Genomic DNA, 25,755 nt, shown 5'->3' on the forward strand with positions numbered 1-25,755 from the left:
TAAACACACATTTTAATTATTGTAAAAAAATACCTTGATTTTTCATCTGTGCCATTTAAGCAAATTTTGATACTCTTAACAAGAAGAAGATTGATTTTACACATTTTTTATTGAATTTGAGCCAATTTAATTACCGTATTGGCCCGAATATAAGACGGTGTTTTTTGCATTGAAATAAGACTGAAAAAGTGGGAGTCGTCTTACATTCGGGGTCTAGACATTATACCCATTCACAACACGAGATGGCGCCAGATATCTTTAAAGCGAATGCTGAACTTAACTCTCCAGGCCAAAGCGAACTCCTGTCACGAAGAAGAAAGAGAGAGATCTCAGCTACTCTGAAGTTTAAACCAGTTTGCATTATTTTATTGCAATGTTTTTCCTTATTCAGATTTGTTTCAAGACTACAGTTACAGTTAGACTTCACTTTGATGGTTAATGCAGTTATTGCAATTTTGTTGTTTTATCATAGTAGATTGGTTTATTTACATTTCAAAAACCAGAAGCCATTCGTTTACAAATGTGATTACACTTTAGTTTACATATTTAAATGTTCAGATATTAAGATGTGATAGACAGTTTTTGCATGATTTGAATGAGGCAAAATAACATGCTTTTTCTCTCGAATATATTGTTATAATCATCTGTTTCAGATGTACTGTAATCATTTTCTGTATAAAAATGAAATTGGGTCTTCAAAAAGTCTTTTTTCAAACTCGAGTCTTGAAAAAGAGGGGGTCGTCTTAGAATCAGGGTCGTCTTATATTCGGGCCAATACGGTAATCCAAGTCACCCAACAGCCAGCCCCTCAACGGTCCATTCTACAAATTCAAAATTTGGGCAATATAAAAAATACAACATGGATATGAAATGTACCCACGGACTCAGCAAACAATTATTATGTTGTTAAAAGGAAAGGGGGCACAGTAGTTAATATGCCCATTTCTTTAAACTTGTGTTGTAGGCATCACTTTCAAAATGAGTAAATATTTGAGGAAAAAAAGGAATGAGGTTTAAAATTTGTTGCCGTCACTGCGACAACAATCTTTTTTTTTGTAATTTATCAGCCATTGAAAGAGTGCTGATACAATTTAAGTATTTGCTTTGACCTATATACAGCTCCAAGAGCAACAAAACAAACTGAAAGATACAGTGCCTTGCGAAAGTATTCGGCCCCCTTGAACCTTTCAACATTTCGCCACATTTCAGGCTTCAAACATAAAGATATAAAATTTTAATTTTTTGTCAAGAATCAACAAGTGGGACACAATCGTGAAGTGGAACGAAATTTATTGGATAATTTAAACTTTTTTAACAAATAAAATACTGAAAAGTGGGGCGTGCAATATTATTCGGCCCCTTTACTTTCAGTGCAGCAAACTCACTCCAGAAGTTCAGTGAGGATCTTTGAATGATCCAATGTTGTCCTAAATGACTGATGATGATAAATAGAGTTGACCTGTGTAATCAAGTCTCCGTATAAATGCACCTGCTCTTTGATAGTCTCAGGGTTCTGTTTAAAGCGCAGAGAGAACCATGAAGACAAAGGAACACACCAGGCAGGTCCGAGATACTGTTGTGGAGAAGTTTAAAGCCGGATTTGGATACAAAAAGATTTCCCAAGCTTTAAACATCTCAAGGAGCACTGTGCCAGCAATTATATTGAAATGGAAGGAGTATCAGACCACTGCAAATCTACCAAGACCCGGCCGTCCCTCCAAACTTTCATCTCAAACAAGGAGAAGACTGATCAGAGATGCAGCCAAGAGGCCCATGATCACTCTGGATGAACTGCAGATAACTACAGCTGAGGTGGGAGAGTCTGTCCATCGGACAACAATCAGTCGTGCACTGCACAAATCTGGCCTTTATGGAAGAAATTTCGTTCCACTTCACGATTGTGTCCCACTTGTTGTTGATTCTTGACAAAAAATTAAAATTTTATATCTTTATGTTTGAAGCCTGAAATGTGGCGAAATGTTGAAAGGTTCAAGGGGGCCGAATACTTTCGCAAGGCACTGTATATGGATCACAGGTAACTTGATTAGTGGAAATAGATCCAGTTGGTCAAATATACCCATCATCATTGTTGTTCTTTTTGTAGAAAAAACAAAACAAAAAAAACAGCTTGTACTTTTTTTGCTTTATTAACCTTTCAGACACTTGCTACTGGGATTCCCCTCCCTCCTGGTCTGAAGCCACCCTCTCGTCCACAAAATTGGTCTCGAACAGCAGCTACTAGTTGGGGTAAAATCTATTTCATCTTAATACGGGCTCCCCAACTTTTGGGGTGGGAGAGAGCCACTCTACCACCTGAGCCATGCCAGCCCCATCAAAGAAAACACAGACATGTTTACATGAAAATGCAACATTTTAATGAACAGGAGAATAGTAATGATACTTTCTGAACCTCTATAATGGGAAATGTTTAACTTTCACATTTAAATGGCCCATTCAGAAATAGTTCCATTTTAATCTTTACATTTCGAAATGCCCCATAACTGGGAAGAGATTTGACTTATAATAATTAATTAATTAATTTTAGATCCTTATTGTTATATGCCCTTGATCTCCATTTAAAGCAGTTAAATCTCATTACTATGGAAAACATTACGTTCATATACAACGAACACGTAGGAGTACAATGTTTAAAACATGTTTGGTTTAGAATCATTTAATTTTACTTACACTATTACACATAATTGGAGGTATGACAGCAGGTAGTAGCCTTGAGGTCCGCCGATTTAATGATACTGTGGTGGTACACACAACTGACTGACACCTTAACAAACTCTATACATAATTGGTAATTCTGTACAAAACCACATTTATTATCTAAAATATTTAATGAGCGGTATTAAAATGTCACAGACACTATAATGGTCTTGTAAAGTGTATGTAATTAATGTTTTATCATAACCGTCCACTTTATAATTTGTCTTTCAATAATTGGTGTTATTGTGAATGTGAATATCATCTGCCCATTACCGTAGTGTTCCTTCACATTGCATTTTGCAGGAGGACAGTTTTCTTCAGAAACACCACCTCCATCCTACTCAACTGCTACCCATACTGAACTGCCAGCCCCAGACCCTCCTAAGTACACAGCCAGTTCAGCCAGCAGTAAAGTAAGTTGCATTCAGTGAGAATCTGTTCTCAATTGCCCAACCTGGATAAAAGGTAATCTTTCGTTAGAGCGGGGGAACGGGGACATTCCAAATTCTAGTATCTAAGGTACTCAGGTACTGAAATTAAACTGCGGATTTGTTAAATCAATACAGTATGATAGAGGGTTTTTGTGACATAATTCATAGTGTATGTAGGGTTGCGAGGGTTACTTTTAAAATGTACAGTTACTAGTTACCTGTCAAAAATTGTAGTTTTTAATGTAAGTCTACAATACTTTAGAAAAGCTACATGTCAATGTAGGGCATCACGGTGGCGCACTGGTTTGCACATCTGCCTCACAGTGTGCATTCGATTCAGCTCCGGCCTTCCTGTGTGGAGTTTCTATGTTCTTCCCATGCCTGCGTGGGTTTACTCCGCTTATTTCCAGTTTCTTCCAACATTTCAAAAACATGCATGGTAGGCTGATTGACCACTCCGAAATTGAGTGTGAGCGCAGGTGGTTGTTCGTCTATTTGAGTGCCCTGCGATTGGCTGGCAACCAGATTAGGATGTCCCCCGCCTACTGCTCGATGACTGCTGGGATAGGCTCCAACACGCCCGCGACCCCCATGGGGACAAGCAGTACAGATAATGGACGGGCGGGCAGGCAGACGGACAATTCAACGTAATATATTGTTTGTCACATAATTATTTTCATATAATACATATTATATATAATAATAATCAGGAAAATCCATAACTTGAATTGGGAACACTTCTAAAATCTGGTCCAGTTGGTATGGAATGACTCCATTTTTAATAAATGTACCTGTCATCTGATTACCGTGTTTTCCCCTCTAACTGTAATGGAATATGGTTACTTTTTTTTTCTTTTATAACGCTGGTACGTTTATCCCGTTACTCTCCAAACCTGAATATGTTATCGGATGATGTTTTCTATTTGTGATTATTTCTTTTTCACAGGATGTCACCTCAGTCCAAGAAGTAGAAACAGACTCTGTGGTTGTAAAAGTTCGCTATACATACACCATGGCACTGTCAGTACCTTCAAATGCATCATACCATGAACTGAAGGAAGAAATTGCTCAACAATTGGACCAGCCAGCATCTTCTCTGCGCCTCAGGTAACTGTCCAGTTTGTTGCCTTAAATTGTCATATATGTAATTAGCTTTTTTTTGTTTCAAACTCAAATGTGTTTTGTCTATTGGGAAAAAGTCCTCCAAGATTAGTTAGAAAAATAATACACCTGAAGTCTAGAAACGGTTTATCTTTACAGTATTTTCCTGAACATACCACTCCCTAAATGCTGCTCTGTTTCTCATTAGACATAGGAAGCATGGCTCTCGGGTACTTGTACCTCTTGAATGGGAATTAGAGCCAGGGAGGACCATACAAGAGTTCTCGGAGTCTGGCAAAACAACTTTGTGGTGTCAGGTGAGGATTTGAATAAAACTACATTGATGTTCTGAAAACGTCTTTGTTTTTGTTTTCCACTCAATAACGCAAGACAGAAAGTAGTACCGCACAAAATGTTTTTTTTTTTCCAAAAATTTTTTTTTTTCATGTAATTAGGGCCCAAGCAGCATTAATTCTGTTCTCGCAGTTTCCTTTGGGAAGAAGAGCAGCGAGAGGTGCTTTGTGGGTTTTTAGCTCAGAAAGAGGTTTGTGCTTTTTTTAACTTCTGAACAAGTTGCCACATCGCCCAATCAGCTTGAAGTATTGTCCTCAATTGTGCTGCCTTTCCCAAGGAGAGCACAGTGGAGCGGTCCAAGATTGATACTGTAAAGAACTCCAAAGAGTGACTCACGTATCAATCTGGTTCTTGCCAGGTTACAATTTTGGCCCATTTTTGCACATTTATAGAGGTCATACATTTGCGCTCTTTGCAAACATTGTAAGTTTGTGTGTCGAAATATGCTGAAAACTTATGAAACTTTCCTCACAGATTAGGGCTGGCAAAATCATCAATTACTTATTAGTTTAGTATGTGATTTTTAAAAAATGTCTCATATTGCACTTGACAATAACTTAACGAATCAACCACGGTTGTACATTTCAGAGCTATAAAATTTTGATAATATAGTATGTAATAGCCATTTCTTGGAGCCATTTGCTAAACCGAACAGGAAGTTCACTATTTTGAAATTCCTTGCAAATTGGCTCTATATTTTTTGCCTTCTATAGCGGTCATATTAAAAAAGTTCACCTAGAGGTTTTATCAATTTGTCTTGAAACTGTGGGTGCTTTAATCTAAAGATGGTCATCATAAAAAAAAAAATCCAACCAAAGCTTTTTGAACACTGTTACCAAGACAAACATAGGTTTTGATATTCTCAACATTTGAGAAAACATATGAAACTTTGTCTTGTATGTATCTTTGTTTGGGACTCCTTGAAAACAAGATGCTCAATTTCAAGGGCTATCCTGGCAATAAATACAGTAAATGTAAAACAATTTCTACCAGAAACAGAGATAGATCTGGTTAGTCATGCTGCATTACTGTTCTGTTCTGAGATAACCATGTTCTTCTTCTGAACACGGTAAGGACAAAGCTTGTTCTGACCAGGACATACAGAATTAAGTCCCCATATGATCTGCCACGCTTCATTGAACGATTCGTTTGAACGAATCTTTTGAGTGAACTGATTCTAAAGATTCAGTTCACCTAAAAGAACTGGAATGCACATCACTACCTTAATGTGGCAAAAAAAACAGTGATGCCTTCTAACAGAACTGAGATAGGTGATGGTCAGCTTCTAAACTTTCCAAACATACACAGATAACTAATTAAATGTACTGATGAATATCTACCGAGCAGGAATGTGTAGCTTTACAGCGTGTGCACTCTTCTAATTCAGGCAGAAGACTCTCTGCGCAACCATACCATCCTCTACCAAATGGTGGCACTATATGATTATGCTGCTCAGGGTCAAGAGGATTTGGAGTTCAGCGAAGGGGATACCATTGACATCCTTTGTGAAGGTACAATACCGCAGTTTATTCTTGCAACATTTCATGGAAAAAAGTATTCTCACACAAAGACATTGTATATATCTTCAGGAATTGAAAAAAGAATAACTCATGGAGTTATTTTCAGTTACAGAACTTCCACTCTTCTTATGAGTGTTTCTAAAAATCTTTGGAGCACTTCTGTTCATCCAGAAAAAAGCAAACAATACCACTGGACGTTTGGACCGAACTAATTTGTCCTAACGGATGGATATTAGTTGATGGTTGATGGAACAGACATAAGGAGGCTTTAGGGCAGGCCAGTGAATTCTTCTACTCCGAACTGAAGTACAGTATAGAACAAAGATATAAAAGTTAAGGAAAAGTAACAAAATTACTAAAACTAGAATTGAAAAAAACGTTTTAATTATAAATAAATAAAATAAAATAGTAACAAAAATTCTTGAAAAAATAGCTAATTGAAACTATGTACCTCTTACATTTATAAAACTAACTATAGTTAAAGCAAAAATGTCCTGTTTTCATCATTGTCAATTAATATCATACATGCTTTCGGTTTCATTTTAAAACCAGCTCAGTGGCCTAGTGGTAGAGTGTCCGCCCTGAGACTGGAAGGTTGTGGGTCCAAACCCCGGCCGGGTCATACAAAAGACTATAAAAATGGGACCCATTGCCTCCCAGCTTGGCACTCAGCATCAAGGGTTGTAATTGGGGGGTTAGATCACCAAATGATTCCCGAGCGCGGCACCGCTGCTGCTCACTGCTCCCCTCTTCCCCAGGGGATGGATCAAAATCACAAGGGGATGGGTTAAATGCAGAGGACAAATATCACCACACCCAGATGTGTGTGTGACGATCATTGGGACTTTTTTGTCTTTAAATGCATTTATTTCTTATGACCTTACAGAAGAAGGAAGGTCAAACAGTCGTTTGAGAATTGTCATTTACTTTATTACACTATATTTTATTTTGCACTCACGAAATACTCCATATATTAAAGAAACAACCCAAAGCTAATGCTAAAACTAATAAAAATAAACTAAGATAAAGCGTTTTTCAAAAATAAAAAAACTAACAAATCAGGTCTTAAGACTAATTAACTAACTGAACAAAAATAAATAAATAATCATAACGTTGGTACAGAAAGATCATTGACCAAACTATTCCTGTTTGGTTCTTAAAAAGAGCCGCTGCAATATTTTTGTCCCTTGAGTGTATGGCTGCATTATCTTTAGTTTTTACAGTATGTGCCTCTTTCTGTTTTCTTTATAGTAAACGACGAGTGGTTGGAGGGACATTGTGCAGGGAGAATAGGCATCTTCCCCAGCAGCTTTGCCATGAGGGAAAATGAAATCTTGTGATGTCTTGAGTTTTAAAAATTGAGCTGTGCTGAATAATATTTCTTTCAGTTCAAATCAGTGTCATTACACCCTTCAGTTCAACCGTGCAAAACACTGTTTCTCTTTTGTTTTCTTTTTTCCTTTTACTTTTTTTAAACCACTAAGATGGCGCAATATAATGGGTGTCCTTTAAGTATGTTCTAATTTGTCTGTTTTTGTTTGTTAATCACACAAAAATGTAATCTTACACCCTAAACACCAAGATTACCACGCCTAGAACCTAAGAGGGAAGCAAATTGGCATGTGTCATAATATTAATTGAATTTGTGAGCTGTTCCATGTTCAGAGTTCGATGTCAAGTTATTATAAATAAGCACAGCTTCCCTACTTGAAAAATATTCATTTGTCCACACAAGATTTTATCTGAATTTCATTCAATCATCAAGCAACTTTTTTTTTCTTTTGTCTCTTTTAATTTTACCATTCAATAATTTGACAGTTCCTCAAGCTGTTTCATGTATTACACAGGTGTCAAACCCAAAGCCCGGTGGCCAGATACGGCCCGCCACATCATTTTATGTGGCCTGCAAAGACAAATTGTGCATCAAATTCGTGTCATTACTAGAATTGCAAATTGTCTTCACGTTTAATAATAGCTTTTTAAAAAATATTTGACCAGTTTTTACTCATCTGATTTGAAAACGAGTTATTTATCAGTTTGATTTGTAGCTTTTACTGTATATTAGGGGTGTCCAAACTACGGCCCGCGGGCCAACTGCGGCCCGCGGTCCAGTTTTTATTGGCCCGCAGCAAATTCTGAAACCATAATTGAATGTGGCCCGCACAACAGCTTGAGCACTTCTTAGTTTCCACACTAGATGGAGCCCGCCACACAAAGCGCTTGACGTCCGATTAGCCCCCCCCCCCCGGAAGAGAAGCGAACGCGCAGCGTTTGATTTGACGTCACACTAGTCGCCTCCCCCCCCCCCCCCCCCCCCCCCCCCGGGAGAGAAGCGAACGCGCTGCGCTTGACGTCCGATTACCCTCCCCCCCCCCCTCCCCGGAAGAGAAGGTAACGCGCAGCGTTGGACGTCCCACTAGCACCCCCCACCCCCCCGGAAGAGAAGGGAACGCGCAGCGCTGGACGTCCCTGTAGCACCAAACCCCCCCGAAAGAGAAGGGAACGCGCAGCGCCGGACCGTCCCACTAGCACCCGTACCCCCCCCCCCCCCCCCCCCCCCGGGAGATATTGGCCCCCGGGCCCCTTCACGTTACTAAATATGGCCCTCCTTGCAAAAAGTTTGGACACCCCTACTGTATATAATATGAGGTGCTCAAACATTTATTTGGGTTGACAGTCATAAAGGCCCTCCGAAAGAAGCTATAACTACAATTCGGCCCGCGAAAAAAATTAGTTTGACACCCCTGATGTATTACATTAGTCACTGGCACTAAGTCTGAATTAGATTCAGCTGTTTGAGAAAATAATCTGCAAAAGCATGTCATTGCAAATAAGTAAAACGGAAACTTAAGACACATTTGTAACAACTTAAGATTTACTCGTTTCACTTTTCTCCATAACTAATGTCACTGTTGTTTTAACTCATTTGTTTAATATGAAATAATTGATTTGCATGTTCTTATTGCCCTCTAATACAAAATGTTTCTAAAAATGACATTATTTCAAATTTTGTTACCCAATTGTGCAATGGAATGTGTGAAGCTGATTTCAAATTATTTCTTCTTGCTCCTCTTCGTTAATTTAGATTTTTTTTTCTCTCTTTTTCCACTCTGATTTACAGTGATAATTTGTTCAAACATCCATCCATCCATTTTCTGAACCGCTTCTCCTCACGAGGGTCACGATCGTGCTGGAGTCTATCCCAGTTGATTTCGGGCAGTAGGTGGGGGACACCCTGAACTGGTTCCCAGCCAATCACTGGGCATACTATCCACACTCACATTTACGGGCATATATTAAATACATTTCAGCTTGTTACTGGGAACAAAATTGTAAAATCTTAAAACATATTAATAATTCATTTTTTTAATTATATCTAGTAACATTTAATTGATTTATAAAAGGCATAATTTCTTGTAATTTTCTATTTTGTACAATTTTAAATACAAAAGTGCAATAAAATGTTATTGTTTTAAAGAAGCAATTTTTTCAGCTTGTTACCGGGAACAAAATTGTAAAATCTAATAATTAATAATTCATTTTTTAATTATATCTAGTAACATTTACCGTTTTTTCCATGTATAATGCGCAAAATTTAACTAATTTATTGTCCTAAAATCTGAGGTGCGCATTATACATGGGTACAATTTTTTTTAATTTAAAAAAATATATATATTTTTAATTTTTTTTTTTACACGTCAGCTATATAAAGAGCGAGCGTTCAGTTCTCTACCTAAATGCGTATTACAGGTAATATTTTATTTCACAACACTTTGCCTTGTTCCTTTCTTCTCTGCTGTTCACTTCAAACACGCTCCATACGAACACAATGCTCTCGTATCAGACGCTTGCTCGATCACCTGCTCGTTTGCTGTCACAATGTACCCTACACAAATCCGAAACATTTGTTGCGGCTCCGAGTCACGACGAGGGGCAAGTTTTGGTTTCCAAGGGTGTTTTTATTCCTCTTCAACTTCTCTCCCATACAGAGCCGCCTTTTTCACATGTCCGCACGTCACTTTCCTCTCTTTTCATTTTCACCTAACTGATCGCGGTGGTGCCTTTCTGGGCAGTCGGAGAAATCAACGCCAACAAAAAAAATACATCCAGCCTAGTTAAGAAATCACCAGAAAGATCACCATGACAATTGTGAATAATAAATAAATAATTATTATATATATTATATATTATTATTATAATAATAAATAATTGTGATAAATAACTGGAACATCACTCAAATATTGGTGATCCCGTTGAGAGTCTCACATATTTCTTCGCTATCGAGTTTGCTACTGCATGCGCAGTGATACTGACCGGCAGAATAACATCCGGTTGTTCCCAAAGATGATCTTTTTTCTGAAATAATTCTACGTTTACGGACTTAAGTAACCCGGCCGGGTCATACCAAAGACTATAAAAATGGGACCCATTGCCTCCCTGCTTGGCACTCAGCATTAATTGGAATTGGGGGTTAGATCACCAAATGATTCCCGAGCGCGGCGCCGCTGCTGCTCACTGCTCCCCTCTCCCCCAGGGGATGGATCAAAATCACACGGGGATGGGTCAAATGCAGAGGACAAATTTCACCACACCCAGATGCGTGAGTGACGATCATTGGGACTTTAAAAAAAAAAAAAAAAATTGGGTCCGTATTATACATGGGTACAGGCTTTTTTCCAGCATCAACATGCCATTTTTAGGGTGCGTATTATACATGGGGGCGCATTATACATGGAAAAAACGGTAATTGATTTATAAAAGGCATAATTTCTTATAATTTTCTATTTTGTACAATTTTAAATACAAAAGTGCAATAAAATGTTATTGTTTTAAAGAAGCAATTTTTTAATTAAACACATAGCAAAAATGTAATCTCGTAACCCTCAACTTTAGTAACATTTTAATTTAAAAGAAGCTGACTGTTCACCTTTTAGAGGAGCCAAACAAATAGAAGACAGAAATGTAAGAAAATCCTGAACCAAGTCTTCAATCAGTCTGTTGATGATGTATTCATAATTATTGGAATATTAGGTGAGTTGAAAGAAATCATCAATGACTGATCCATAACAAGAGTTGATCTGTGTAAGTTAGAGGAATACACATAAAAACATCTACTTCCTAAGAAGAAAGCTCATGTTAAATCGTAAAGGTGGAGACAGGTGCACTACTGACCAATACAGGGGTCGGGAACCTATGGCTCGCGAGCCAGATATGGCTCTTTTGGCGACGTTAAAAACGTTATTAAAAAGAATACATTAGTACACTCAAAAAATCGTTGGTCTTAATTAAAATACATGCATTTAATTGTATTTAACCTATCATTTTTTTAAAATGGTATAGCTCTCACGGGAAATTATTTTTAAAAAATGGGTATTTATGGCTCTGTCCGCCAAAAAGGTTCCCGACCCCTGGACTGATACATTCCATTTTACTAAGTGTGGCAAAACTGGACAGTTACAAGTAGAAAAGGACGCAAAGGAATATATAAGTAATGTGAAACCAGTTGTTTTATTTGATGTGTTTTCATCAAAACCAAATCAACTTTTTGAGGAAGGCCGGTAGAGAAACTGTTTGTTATTTGTAATAGATGTTTATACTATAAAGCCTACTGTAAATGGAAAATGATTGATTTAATTAATTATTGTATTTTCATAAGACAATAACTTGCAGTACAAGAAATACAGCTTATACAGTACAATGAGATCCTCAACGTGAGCGTTCATATAATAATGTTGAGTCATAAAAACAATTATTATTTTTGTAATGACCAAGAGTTATATTTGTAATGTTGAAAAAGAAGAAAAAGTCCTAGTGGTTGTACTTTGTAGAACTATACAAGACTTACAGAAGACCAACAACCAGGTTTGTGTTCTTGCAGTTTTGTTATCTTTTCTTGGCCACTGTAGTTTTAGCTATTAATGTAAATTATGTTAGCAGAACTCCATTACTCCTGTGCATCCATCCTAGGATACTAATACAGGAATTTTACAAAGCTGCAGCTACTATGAACTATGATGGAATTTCAGCAACTACAATCAAGTGGTGCCCTCATTGGGCAAGAGGCTGTGTTGTTGTTTTACTTGACTATTTGATTGTCAAATTCATCACGTGCAGTAAAAATGAAGAATGAGAACTTACTAAAGAAAGAAAGAACGATACCTCAGTTTTAAAGTATTTAATTCATACAGTGCATCTAAAAAGTGTCACATTGAATATGCACATCAAACGGGAGGGACGTTACAGTAATATACTAACATTGATTTAATGATAGCATTTTTCCTCAACTAGATTATTCATCAGGACTTTTTGTATCTAGAATACAAATAAACAGACAATACTGACCTCAGAAGCATTACAATTGACATAATCAAGGAAACATGAAAACAGAGAAAATGAAAGACGAGAACATCAATTGTCAAAAACAAAACCCTTACACAAGCTTTCTTGAAAATGATCAAACATAACAGCGGAAGTTGGTATCTATGTATGAAAATGGCCACCCAAATATGTATTTTGAATCAACATAACATTTAACTGCAGTATTTTCTAGTTTAGTATTCAAACTGTCATACTTGGTTCCTTTTATGACCACTGTAAAGTCAACTAGAGCATTTATTTCAAGAATAATTCAACACCTCCCCACTGAAAAAAAACACATGCATTACATCAGCTGGTGGATGAAGAGATGTCATTTGAACCTCATTCCGAGATCTAAACTATTTCACATTAAGAAATAAACACCACTGCACAGTAAATTAAATTATTGATTAAATAAATAAAATAAACAGATAAACAAAAAATATTCGAGCTAAATAAACTTTGACCAAACACAATTCATATTTATTGACAGAAAAAAGGTTTGCAAGTGCTTTATATGAAACATAGAGAGTATAAATATTGTATTTGTAGAGATCTGCGGGTAGATGTAGGTGGGGAAACCATCCATTTGGCTGCTTCGAAGCAATACAGAAATTCTCTTCAGTGTTTTCTTTCTTCTTTGAGTCTTTTGGAGGTTTTTAAATTGAGGAAAGAGTGACCATTTCCAGTTGCTCCTGAAACATAAGACAAACATTAACTGCCAAGGTTTTTTTACAAATCATTCAACACACATGGGTCTTATTTTACTTATTTTTTCAAGTTATTGACCAATGTAGTCATCTTACTCTCTTTGACGATGCAATGTTAATGGTTGAAAAAACAAGTTTAAGTCAGCCATGGAAAGAATCATTTTCTGAGGTTTTCAGGGGTTGCAGTGGGCCTCAGTAGGGCTATTGTAGTATCGATAGAATTGATACTAATGTGAATAACAATATCGCATCAATATAAAAAATGAAGGGCATTCTATTCTATTCAAATGGCTAGTATAGATAATTTGTTTTTATTTCTTTGATTTCAGTTACCGTTTTTTTCCATGTATAATGCGCAAAATTTAACTAATTTATTGTCCTAAAATCTGGGGTGCGCATTATACGTACATGGGTACAGTTTTTTTTGTTTTTTTTTTAAGAAAATCTCCCTCGAAATAAAACTTGAAATCACCTTTCTTCTTGTTTGTTGTCAATCGCGCATCGCATTCAGCCATCATGCACAACACACTTAGTCAGTAAAATTCATAATTGACGACACATCGTTTGATGTGATGGTGCAATCCTTGATGGTGTGTTATTGTCAAATATTGTTTGTTTTTTAATCTCCATCGCAGACCGGATATCATATGGAGGCCGCCATTACAGTATGCGCAGAACGGATGCGCAAGACACGTCAGCTATATAAAGAGCGAGAGTTCAGTTTCAATTCACAGTTTAATTAGCAGTTTCAATCAGCAAATAACAAAATGCGTATTACAGGTAATATTTTATTTCACAACACTTTGCCTTGTTCCTTTCTTCTCTGCTGTTCACTTCAAACACGCTCCATACGAACACAATGCTCTCGTATCAGACGCTTGCTCGATCACCTGCTCGTTTGCTGTCACAATGTACCCTACACAAATCCGAAACATTTGTTGCGGCTCCGAGTCACGACGAGGGGCAAGTTTTGGTTTCCAAGGGTGTTTTTATTCCTCTTTAACTTCTCTCCCATACAGAGCCGCCTTTTTCACATGTCCGCACGTCACTTTCCTCTCTTTTCATTTTAACCTAACTGATCGTGGTGGTGCCTTTCTGGGCAGTCGGAGAAATCAACGGCAACAAAAAAAATACATCCAGCCTAGTTAAGAAATCACCAGAAAGATCACCATGACAATTGTGAATAATAAATAAATAATTATTATATATATTATTATTATAATAATAAATAATTGTGATATATAACTGGAACATCACTCAAATATTGGTGATCCCGTTGAGAGTCTCACATATTTCTTCGCTGTCGAGTTTGCTACTGCATGCGCAGTGATACTGACCGGCAGAATAACATCCGGTTGTTCCCAAAGATGATCTTTTTTCTGAAATAATTTTACGTTTACGGACTTAAGTAGGAGTCAAAATTTGGGTGCGTATTATACATGGGTACATGCTTTTTTCCAGCACCCACATGCCATTTTTAGGGTGCATATTATACATGGGGGCGCATTATACATAGAAAAAACGGTATTTTCAAATTGTCGTTTTTTATAGTGACAGTACGTTAAGAGTTATATTATGCTTTTTTTGAGCTTTTCTATCGAACAGCTAGCTGTTTAATGTTGTGGCACAGCACAAAATATTATGTTTGAGTGAGAATAGCTTGAAGTTAACTGCAAGTAAACTAACCACAAGCAGTGTGGAATTCGTCTTGTGTTCTTTCTGTTTGTCAGGATAAGGTCAGCAGAAAGGAAGTCAAAACAATGGGGAATAAGGTTGCACTGAAAAGCTTATTTAACAAATCAAATCAAAACAAGCCAGGAGAAGGTCATTTCCATCCATCCATTTTCTGTACCGCTCTGTCCCCACGGGGGTCGCGGGCGTATCCCAGCCGTCATGGGCAGTAGGCGGGGGACACCCTGAACTGGTTGCCAGCCAATCGCAGGGCACACAGAGATGAACAACCATCCGCACTCGCACTCACACCTAGGGACAATCTGGAGTGCTCAATTAGCCTACCAAGCATGTTTTTGGGATGTGGGAGGAAACCGGAGTGCCCGGAGAAAACCCACGCGGACACAGAGAGAACATGCAAACTCTACACGGGGAGGGCCGGAGGTGGAATCGAACCCGCACGCTCCTAACTGTGAGGCAGACGTGCTACCCAGTGCGACACCGATCCGCCCAGAAGGTAATTTCCAATCTACAAATTGTGATCGCTCGCTCAAGTGACAAGACTTGAAGGGAGCTGAGGAGGCGTAGCCATATTCCTCACCAAATGTGGGCATTTTGGAAAGCATTAGTTATTTCATTATTCCTTCAAAAATGAAGAGATAAAATAGAAAATCCCCTCCGTGAGTCATCACCTTATTGTGGTGGAGGGGTTTGCATGCCCCAATGATCCTAGGAGCCATGTTGTCTGGGGCTTTATGCCCTGGTAGGGTCACCCATGGCAAAAGGGTCCTAGGTAAGGGGCCAGACAAAGCACGGCTCAGAAGACCCCTTATGACGAGTAAAATATATGGACCTAGTTTTCCCTCGCCCGGACGCGGGTCACCGGGGCCCCCCTCTGGAGCCAGGCCTGGAGGTAGGACTCGAAGGCCGGGCACAGCCCGAAAAGAAAACGTGGGTCCCCCTTCCCATGGGCTCACCAACTGTAGGAGGGGCCAAAGGGGTCGGGTGCAAAGTGAGCTGGGCAGCGGCTAAAGGCGGGGACCTTGGCGGTCCGATCCCCGGCTGGAGAGGCTGGCTCTAGGGACATGGAATGTCACCTCTCTGGCTGGAAAGGAGCCCGAGCTGGTGTGTGAGGCAGAAAAGTTCAGACTAGACATAGTCGGACTTGCCTCCACACATAGTTTGGGCTCTGGTACAAGCCCTCACGAGAGGGGCTGGACTCTCTTCCACTCTGGAGTTGCCCACGGTGAGAGATGTCGAGCAGGTGTGGGCATACTTATTGCCCCCCGGCTGGGCGCCTGCACATTGGGGTTCACCCCGGTGAACGAGAGGGTAGCCTCCCTCCGCCTTCGGGTGGGAGGACGGGTCCTGACTGTTATTTGTGTCTATGCACCAAACGGCAGCTCAGAGTACCCACCCTTTTTGGAGTCCCTGGAGGAAGTGCTGGAGAGCGCTCCTTCTGGGGACTCCATCGTTCTACTGGGTGACTTCAATGCTCACGTGGGTAATGACAGTGAGACCTGGAAGGGCGTGATTGGGAGGAACGGCCCCCCCCGATCTGAACCCGAGCGGTGTTCTATTGTTGGACTTCTGTGCTCGACACGGATTTTCTATAATGAACACCATGTTCAAGCATAAGGGTGTCCATGTGTGCACTTGGCACCAGGACACCCTAGGCCGCAGTTCGATGATCGACTTTGTAGTCGTGTCATCGGATTTGCGGCCGCATTTGGACACTCGGGTGAAGAGAGGGGCGTTCAACTGATCACCACCTGGTGGTGGGTTGGCTCCGATGGTGGGGGAAGATGCTGGTCCGACCTGGCAGACCCAAACGCTCTGTGAGGGTCTGCTGGGAACGTCTGGCAGAATCCCCTGTCAGGAAGAGCTTCAACTCCCACCTCCGGCAGAGCTTTTCCCACGTCCCGGGGGAGGCGGGGGACATTGAGTCCGAGTGGACCATGATCCGCGCCTCCATTGTTGAGGCAGCCGACCGGAGCTGTGGCCGTAAGGTCGTTGGTGCCTGTCGGGCAATCCCCGAACCTGCTGGTGGACACCGGCGGTAAGGGATGCCGTCAAGCTGAAGAAGGAGTCCTATCGGGCCGTTTTGGCCTGCGGGACTCCGGAGGCAGCAGACAGGTACCGGATGGCCAAGCGGAACGCGGCTTCGGCGGTTGCTGAGGCAAAAACCCGGGCGTGGGAGGAGTTTGGCGAGGCCATGGAAAATGACTTCCGGACGGCTTCGAGGAAATTCTGGTCCACCATCCGGCGTCTCAGGAGGGGGAAGCAGTGCACAGTCAACACTGTTTACAGTGGAGATGGCGTGCTGCTGACCTCGACTCGGGACGTCGTGAGTCGGTGGGGAGAATACTTCGAAGACCTCCTCAATTCCACCGACACGCCTTCCATTGTGGAAGCAGGGCCTGGAGACTCTGAGGCGGACTCTCCAATCTCTGGGGTTGAAGTCACTGAGGTAGTTAAAAAAAAACCTCGGTGCCAAGGCCCCGGGGGTGGATGAGATCCGCCCGGAGTTCTTAAAGGCTCTGGATGTTGTGGGGCTGTCATGGCTGACACGCCTCTACAGCATTGCGTGGACATCGGGGACGGTGCCTCTGGATTGGCAGACTGGGGTGGTGGTTCCCCTCTTTAAGAAGGGGGACCGGAGGGTGTGTTCCAATTACAGGGGAATCACACTCCTCAGCCTCCCTGGTAAGGTCTATTCAGGGGTGCTGGAGAGGAGGGTCCGTCGGGAGGTCGAACCTCGGATTCAGGAGGAGCAGTGTGGCTTTCGTCCTGGCCGTGGAACAGTGGACCAGCTCTTCACCCTCAGCAGGATCCTCGAGGGTGCATGGGAGTTCGCCCAACCAGTCCACATGTGTTTTGTGGACTTGGAGAAGGCGTTCGACCGTGTCCCTCGGGAGGTTCTGTGGGGGGTGCTTCGGGAGTACGGGGTACCGAGCCAACTGATAAGGGCGGTTCGGTCACTGTATCACCGATGCCAGAGTTTGGTCCGCATTTCCGGCAGTAAGTCGGATTCGTTCCCAGTGAGGGTTGGACTCCGCCAAGGCTGCCCTTTGTCACTGATTCTGTTCATAATTTTTATGGACAGAATTTCTAGGCGCAGCCGAGGGGGTCCGGTTTGGGGACCTCAGCATCGCGTCTCTGCTTTTTGCAGATGACGTGGTGCTGTTGGCTTCTTCAGGCCGTGATCTCCAGCTCTCACTGGAGCGGTTTGCAGTCGAGTGTGAAGCGGTCGGGATGAGGGTCAGCTCCTCCAAATCCGAGTCCATGGTCCTCGGTCGGAAAAGGGTGGAATGCCCTCTCCGGATCAGGGATGAGATCCTGCCCCAAGTGGAGGAGTTCAAGTATCTTGGGGTCTTCACGAGTGAGGGCAGGATGGAGCGCGAGATCGACAGGCGGATCGGTACAGCGTCGGCAGTAATGCGGACTCTGTACCGGTCTGTCGTGGTGAAGAGAGAGCTGAGCCAAAAGGCAAAGCTCTCGATTTACCGGTCGACCTATGCTCCTACCCTCACCTATGGTCACGAGCTATGGGTCGTGACCGGAAGAACGAGATCCAGGATACAAGCGGCCGAAATGAGTTTCCTCCGCAGGGTGTCCGGGCTCTCCCTTAGAGATAAGGTGAGAAGCTCGGTCATCCGGGAGAGACTCAGAGTAGAGCCGCTGCTCCTCCACGTTGAGAGGAGCCAGATGAGGGGGCTCGGGCATCTCAGCAGGATGCCTCCTGGACGCCTCCCTGGAGAGGCGTTCCGGGCATGTCCTACCGGTAGGAGACCCCGGGGACGACCCAGGATGCGCTGGAGAGACTATGTCTCTCAGCTGGCCTGGAAATGCCTTGGGATCCCCCGGGATGAGCTGGTTGAAGTGGCTGGGGAGAGGGAAGTCTGGGAGTCCCTCCTAAAGCTGCTGCCCCCGCGACCCAACCTCGGATAAGCGGAAGAAGATGGATGGATGGATATGTTGTTTGTCATAAGGTATTCTGTGCACAAAAGATGATTAGTTGTTGAATTAATTTGAGAACATGTTGTTATAGGTTGTAATGTTAAAGGTTAAACGTGAATTTAGCAATAATGTGTCATTTCAAAATAAATGTGGCAATGATGTGTCACTTACACATGAATGTACTGAGAATTGAGTAGAGAGGGGAGGGAGTGCTTTTTGATGGAACATGAGTGAAAGCGGGCTGCGGCAGATGTCACGCTGACACGAAGCGACGGACGTCGCACGCTAAATTAAGCGTTGGAAAATTAGGGAGTCGATGAAGCATCTTTGAGAAAGCGTTGCTTCCACGAGAACAGAGTAGCATTCATGAGAACCAGGATGAGAATCTCTGGGAACACAAAAGCATCTCTGGGAAGATGGACACCTTCTGGAAGACAAGGCACGTTGTACAAGCAGGTGGATGCCTCAGTCTATTTTTAAAAATAGTCATGCGAAGAGGACTGAGCCCAAATCTGTATAAAAAGGTGATCCAACAGAGGGCGAGGCTTGTTTTGGTCCAAAGGGACGAGGTGCTGTCCGATTGCGCTAAACGTCCTTTATAAAAAGATAGATTTTTCATTCTTACTTAGATTAACCCAGGGTCTGTTAGAACGAATTTATACGATCTTCAATTTGGACTTAGTCAAAATTTGAGCTTTAGATAGGAGAAGAGAAAAGGACAAGCATAGAGAATAAGAATGCCAATTTAGGATGGCGCTTCTCTTCTCTGTGGCCACTTAGATTTTTAGAGATTTTGGAATTAGCTGACCTGATCACTCACTTGTTCCATCAAATAGCACATGGTAACTGGGTACAACACGGACCCAGGCTAAACTACAAGGGACTCGGAGGAGGTTTGGCTCCTAGACGTGCGGCACGCAGGCCCACCGGTGTGTGGACACGCCCTGGTGCCCACGAACCAGCCCCCAACTATGGGTTAAATAGTACCACTGCCCAGTGGGCTCCTCGGGAGAGGAATGGGCTAAGGGAGTCAACCCCTACAGAAAATCAATTTCCCCTTGGGTTGGTGTCAGGAAGGGCATCCGGCTGTAAAAAGTTTTGCTCCAAAAATGTTCTCGGTATAGGACTCTCAACCACGAGATGGCCATTGACTGTCCCCGGTGGAAGAAAGCCATACTGAGAATCCAGTCCAACCCAGCGGCGCCTGGAACATGGACTTTAAACCGATGATGATGGAGTGACACAGAAGGTTTGAAAAACTATTATGGCTTTTACGCACGCCCGGTCCTACTCTACGAAGCTCTCTTCCACTTCCGTGGCTGGAAGTCCAAACCGCCACATGCCTGGAAGTTTGTTTTGTTAAATAAAGAGCCGTTTACCAAACCCACGTCTTTCCTTGAACTTTGTTAACGCTACAATATAGTTATATACGAGATCTGTGGAATAACGACGAGGCTGACGTCAGGGCGCACGCGCGGCGTTGTTGACAAAGGATGAGGAATTTGATCGATGGATTTAATGATTTAGAGTGCACAGATGGTTTGATAATACTATTGCTTATATAATAGTTATTTGATATCTAATTTATATATCGTTATATGGGCCAGTGGAATATTTTGAAGTGCAAGCGCCGTCAGCTGCGCGCACCCATTGTTGACAAAGGACGATCGATGGATTTAATGATTTGGAGTGACACAGATGGTTTGATAGCATTATTGCTTATATAATAGTTACCGTTTTTTTCCGTGTATAATGCGCCCCCATGTATAATACGCACCCTAAAAATGGCATGTTGATGCTGGAAAAAAGCCTGTACCCATGTATAATACGCACCCAATTTTTTATTTTATTTTTTTTAAGTCCCAATGATCGTCACACACGCAGGGAGGCAATGGGTCCCATTTTTATAGTCTTTGGTATGGTCTTAACTAGGCTGGATGTATTTTTTTTTGTTGGCGTTGATTTCTCCGACTGCCCAGAAAGGCACCACCGCGATCAGATGAAAAGAGAGGAAAGTGACGTGCGGACATGTGAAAAAGGCGGCTCTGTATGGGAGAGACGTTGAAGAGGAATAAAAACACCCTTGGAAACCAAAACTTGCCCCTCGTCGTGACTCGGAGCCGCAACAAATGTTTCGGATTTGTGTAGGGTACATTGTGACAGCAAACGAGCAGGTGATCGAGCAAGCGTCTGATACGAGAGCATTGCGTTCGTATGGAGCGTGTTTGAAGTGAACAGCAGAGACGAAAGGAACAAGGCAAAGTGTTGTGAAATAAAATATTACCTGTAATACGCATTTTGTTATTTGCTGATTGTATTAAACTATCACATTCATTGTCAGTCAAGAAGAGAAGAGGACTATTATCCCTTCTTTGACGAAATGACCAGAGCACAGTACAAACACACTATTGTCGGTCAGTCCTGTTGTTGGTTTTGTTGTACCATGATTTTCTTTAAAAAAAATAATAAAATAAAATAAATAAATAAATAAAAAAATTAAAAAAAATTTTTTAAATTTGTACCCATGTATAATGCGCACCCCAGATTTTAGGACAATAAATTAGTTACATTTTGCGCATTATACACGGAAAAAAACGGTATTTGATATATAGTTTATATATCGTTATATGGGCCTGTGGAATATTTTGAAGTGCAAGCGCCATCAGTGTCGCGCACGCATTGTAGACAAAGGACGATCGATGGATTTAATGAATTCGAGTGACACAAATGGTTTTATTAATGTGTTATTTATGTAATAGTTTTTTGAAGAATTCTGAATGTTAGGTCAGGGCCGTTCTCAGCTCTTCGTTTGTGTTTATGTCACGTTAGCATACCTATCGTTTAGCCTGTTGTTGCTCGTTCATGACTGTTCTTGGTGTTGGATTTTGTCGAATAAATTGCGCCCCAAAATGCGACTTATACTCCGGAGCGACATACATGTTTTTTTCACTTTTTGGGCATTTTATGGCTGATGCGATTTATACTCCGGAGCGACTTATAGTCCGAAAATTACGGTATATAAAAAGGATACATTCAGTTTCCAATACAGTGGAGCCTCGGTTTTTGACCACAATCCGTTCCAGAAGGCTGTTTGAGAAGTGAATCGTTCGAATTCCGAATCATGTTTCCCCGTTACAAATAATCTGTTCCAAGCCAAAAAAAACACTTTTTTAAAAGCATGTTTTCATTATTTTACACCATAAACTGCATAAATAAGTGAGCAGGTAATGTATAAATAAATAATGTAAATGATAAACTGAATTAATAGAGTAGGCTAGGCTGGGAAATGTATTGCCGTATCTGTAGCAACTCGCTTGTGTGTTTCATTCTAATAGTAAAAGATATATTTTTAAATTGTGAGGGAAAAAAAGCACATCAAAACATTTATTTTTTATTTTTACCAATGAAAGACAACATTTCAAAGATCATGTGAAAGAAAACAGCAAAAACGTTTTCTTAATTTCAAAAAATTTCATTGTTTGGTAAGCACAGTCGCCCCTCTCGCAACATCACTTCGTTTAAGAGCGTCTTTGTTTTTCAGGATCAAGCTTATTGTCGATTTTGCCATGCAAAACCGCCGCGCCAACTCTGACACACGCACACCGGACTCATATTTTGCGATTAATTCTTTTTTAAATTTAACCGTTTTGCGCACTACTTTCCTCTTTTCGCCATGATCAGGTTTACTGCTCCCACTTGCTTCCTTTGGAGGCCTGATTAGAGTTGATGCAATCCTCAGAGTAACGAGAATGTAATAACGAACGGAGTCAGTTGGCATGCGGGTCCTCTCGGCTCATCTCGCAAGGTTCGACAACCGAAATTTCGTCCGACATCCGAAGCAAAAAAATCTCTGTTTTGTTTGAATACCGATTTGTTTGAGAACTGGGACGTTTGAAAACCGAGGCTCCACTGTACTATAAAGCTTGTGGTACCTTTTTAACCTTGCCTGCAAGCTGAATTCCCGCAGTATTTGTGAGATCACAAAACCCGAGAATCCATCTTGTCCTAAGCCCAATGATTTTCTCTGAGCTGAACCGCTGAGAGTGCAGACCAATCACAAAGCAACAACGTGTTTGGGGAGTAGGATATGCAGCTGTGACAAAAATAAGAAGTACCAAGGCCAGGGAAAACAAACAAACAAACAAACAAACAAACAAACAAACAAACAAACAAACAAACAAAAACATGGCGTTACCCGTGGATGAATGCATGGACGCTGCAATTAATTCTGTTCTCGCAGAATTACCCACATTTTCCTTTTTGTTTATTTTTAGCAGATGAAGATGCTGGTCACAGTATTGGCTTCCACTGCCGTGATTGATCAAAAGTAAAGTTTGTTTGACATGCACAAGGTGAAGCATCGGCCAATCAGGTCAATCACGGAGCAGTCCCAGATACTGGAGAACTCCTATGAGTGATTCACAAATCAATTTGATACCACATTTTGGAAGTAGAAATGCATCATACTAGAACATAGTATCATAGTAGAACGGTGATGGAAAAAGAAAGTACAAAACAACCTCATCTATACTGAAGACAGATTCTGACAGGTATGATGGTGGAGATAGTTGGACCCTAAATTCTGGGAGAAAGTACCTCCATTGTCCAATTTTAGAGCAATAATTTTATCTCATATTTACTGTAGCAACAACATATGAAGCAATGAGCGTAACATACTCCAAGTTTCTTGTTAGCTTTTAGAACCTCAGAAAATAAAATTCCCCCTATTTGCAGGTATTAACACCTTTCAACACCTTCAGATATTCTGTGTTAGGAACATTCATCAACTGTGTTTGACAGATGGTCTCAAGTTTGAATTTTCTTTACTACACAATTGTATACACAAAGAAGAATGAGGATTTAGGTTGTAAAGGAATACTACGGTTGTTTGTTAAATAAATATGGTAAGTGTACTGCATGTAGAAATGGCAATATAGCGATCCACAAACGAGGGCATTTACCGCCATGTATCATTGGGTTGACTGCTCCCCGGTGGTCTCAGGTGGTGCATTGGGGTCCATGAAATCTGGGTGCTGCAGTTCCTTCAGGTATTTCGGAGGTGTAAGGATATGGGTGGAACCTGCAAAAGACAAACAGCTTTGCTCAAAATTAATGCAGAGAGTCAACTGCAAAGTGCGATGAAAGCCAACAAAATGCACTGTTTTATTAAAAAAATTGGGTGCAGTATTTTTTACTATCCAACCTTAAAAAAAACGTGCTTATTGTTTCTTGTCACAGAGAATACACCATGGACTAGAAGCACGAACTAGACGTACAGTGCCTTGCAAAAGTATTCGGCCCCCTTGAACCTTTCAACATTTCCTGTTGGAAGATAAATCTCCGTCCCAGTCTCAGGTCTTTTGCAGACTCCAACAGGTTTTCTTCCAGAATGGTCCTGTATTTGGCTCCATCCATCTTCCCATCAATTTTAGCCATCTTCCCTGTCCCTGCTGAAGAAAAGCAGGCCCAAACCATGATGCTGCCACCACCATGTTTGACAGTGGGGATGGTGTGTTCAGGGTGATGAGCTGTGTTGGTTTTACGCCAAACATATCGTTTTGCATTGTGGCCAAAAAGTTCGATTTTGGTTTCATCTGACCAGAACACCTTCTTCCACATGTTTGGTGTGTCTCCCAGGTGGCTTGTGGCAAACTTTAAACGAGACTTTTTATGGATATCTTTGAGAAATGGCTTTCTTCTTGCCACTCTTCCATAAAGGCCAGATTTGTGCAGTGCACGACTGATTGTTGTCCTATGGACAGACTCTCCCACCTCAGCTGTAGTTATCTGCAGTTCATCCAGAGTGATCATGGGCCTCTTGCTGCATCTCTGATCAATCTTCTCCTTGTTTGAGATGAAAGTTTGGAGGGACGGCCGGGTCTTGGTAGATTTGCAGTGGTCTGATACTCCTTCCATTTCAATATAATTGCTTGCACAGTGCTCCTTGAGATGTTTAAAGCTTGGGAAATCTTTTTGTATCCAAATCCGGCTTTAAACTTCTCCACAACAGTATCTCGGACCTGCCTGGTGTGTTCCTTTGTCTTCATGGTTCTCTCTGCGCTTTAAACAGAACCCTGAGACTATCAAAGAGCAGGTGCATTTATGCGGAGACTTGATTACACACAGGTGCATTCTATTTATCATCATCAGTCATTTAGGACAACATTGGATCATTCAAAGATCCTCACTGAACTTCTGGAGTGAGTTTGCTGCACTGAAAGTAAAGGGGCCGAATAATATTGCACGCCCCACTTTTCAGTTTTCTATTTGTTAAAAAAGTTTAACTTATCCAATAAATTTCGTTCCACTTCACGATTGTGTCCCACTTGTTGATTCTTGACAAAAAATTAAAATTTTATATCTTTATGTTTGAAGCCTGAAATGTGGCGAAATGTTGAAAGGTTCAAGGGGGCCGAATACTTTCGCAAGGCACTGTATTTCCGGTAAAATCTCATTTGGCATCGCCCTTTCCAGTAAAGCCGGGCGTCGTCGTTTTAAATCGATTTTACTTTAGAGGATTTCTATGAATTTTTTCTGGGTTGTTATTTTATGTGTATGGTTTTTGTGTAGCGGCATGGTGGAGCACTGGTGAGCACGTCCGCCTCACAGTTCGGAGGCTGCGGGTTTGATTCCATCGCCGGCCCTCTCTGTGTGGAGTTTGCATGTTCTGCCCGTGCCTGCATGGGTTTTCTCTGGGTATTGTGGTTTCCTCCCACTTCCCAAAAACATGATTGAGCACTCCAATTTGCCCGTAGGTGAGAGTGCGAGTGCGGATGGTTGTTCGTCTCTGTGTGCCCTGTGATTGGCTGGCAACCGGTTGTGTGCCCTGATATCCCTGTTCGTCATGGCGTAACTCTGCTTTGATGAGGAATGGAGATGGTGGGTTGGTAACTTTCACATTGATACATTTTTAGCTACAGATAGCACTGAAGTCTA

General features: G+C 41.4%; 2 protein-coding genes and 1 long non-coding RNA gene across 6 annotated transcripts in view; 1 reads left to right on the forward strand and 2 right to left on the reverse strand.

Moving 5' to 3' along the window:
* LOC119127592 overlaps positions 1–6,184 on the reverse strand; it is a 27,130-nt gene extending 20,946 nt beyond the window's left edge. The window contains exons 1-3 of the long non-coding RNA XR_005098876.1: positions 6,174–6,184; positions 5,908–5,913; positions 5,631–5,634 (exon numbers count right to left, since the gene is read on the reverse strand). This is a non-coding gene — a long non-coding RNA (uncharacterized LOC119127592). The remainder of the gene's footprint in view (positions 1–5,630; positions 5,635–5,907; positions 5,914–6,173) is intronic.
* noxa1 (NADPH oxidase activator 1) overlaps positions 1–7,855 on the forward strand; it is a 27,505-nt gene extending 19,650 nt beyond the window's left edge. For all 3 annotated transcript variants that reach the window (XM_037259485.1, XM_037259484.1, XM_037259486.1), the window contains 6 exons: positions 2,160–2,247; positions 3,019–3,128; positions 4,093–4,253; positions 4,456–4,564; positions 5,989–6,112; positions 7,373–7,855. In XM_037259485.1, the coding sequence (XP_037115380.1) occupies positions 2,160–2,247; positions 3,019–3,128; positions 4,093–4,253; positions 4,456–4,564; positions 5,989–6,112; positions 7,373–7,461 (681 nt within the window). In that variant the 3' untranslated portion in view covers positions 7,462–7,855. The remainder of the gene's footprint in view (positions 1–2,159; positions 2,248–3,018; positions 3,129–4,092; positions 4,254–4,455; positions 4,565–5,988; positions 6,113–7,372) is intronic.
* A 4,430-nt stretch (positions 7,856–12,285) lies between these two features.
* Positions 12,286–25,755, reverse strand: part of stxbp1b (syntaxin binding protein 1b) — a 109,031-nt gene continuing 95,561 nt past the window's right edge. Inside the window, exons 19-21 of one of the 2 annotated variants that reach the window (XR_005098834.1) lie at positions 23,781–23,899; positions 22,752–22,912; positions 12,286–13,173 (exon numbers count right to left, since the gene is read on the reverse strand). Coding sequence is in view for 1 of the 2 variants with exons in the window: in XM_037259474.1 (XP_037115369.1) it covers positions 23,790–23,899 (110 nt within the window). In the remaining variant the exon portion in view is untranslated. The remainder of the gene's footprint in view (positions 13,174–22,751; positions 22,913–23,780; positions 23,900–25,755) is intronic. The other variant, XM_037259474.1, reaches the window with a different exon arrangement.

This window comes from Syngnathus acus, chromosome 9 (assembly GCF_901709675.1).
Source record: "Syngnathus acus chromosome 9, fSynAcu1.2, whole genome shotgun sequence".
Classification (NCBI taxonomy): Eukaryota; Metazoa; Chordata; class Actinopteri; order Syngnathiformes; family Syngnathidae; genus Syngnathus; species Syngnathus acus.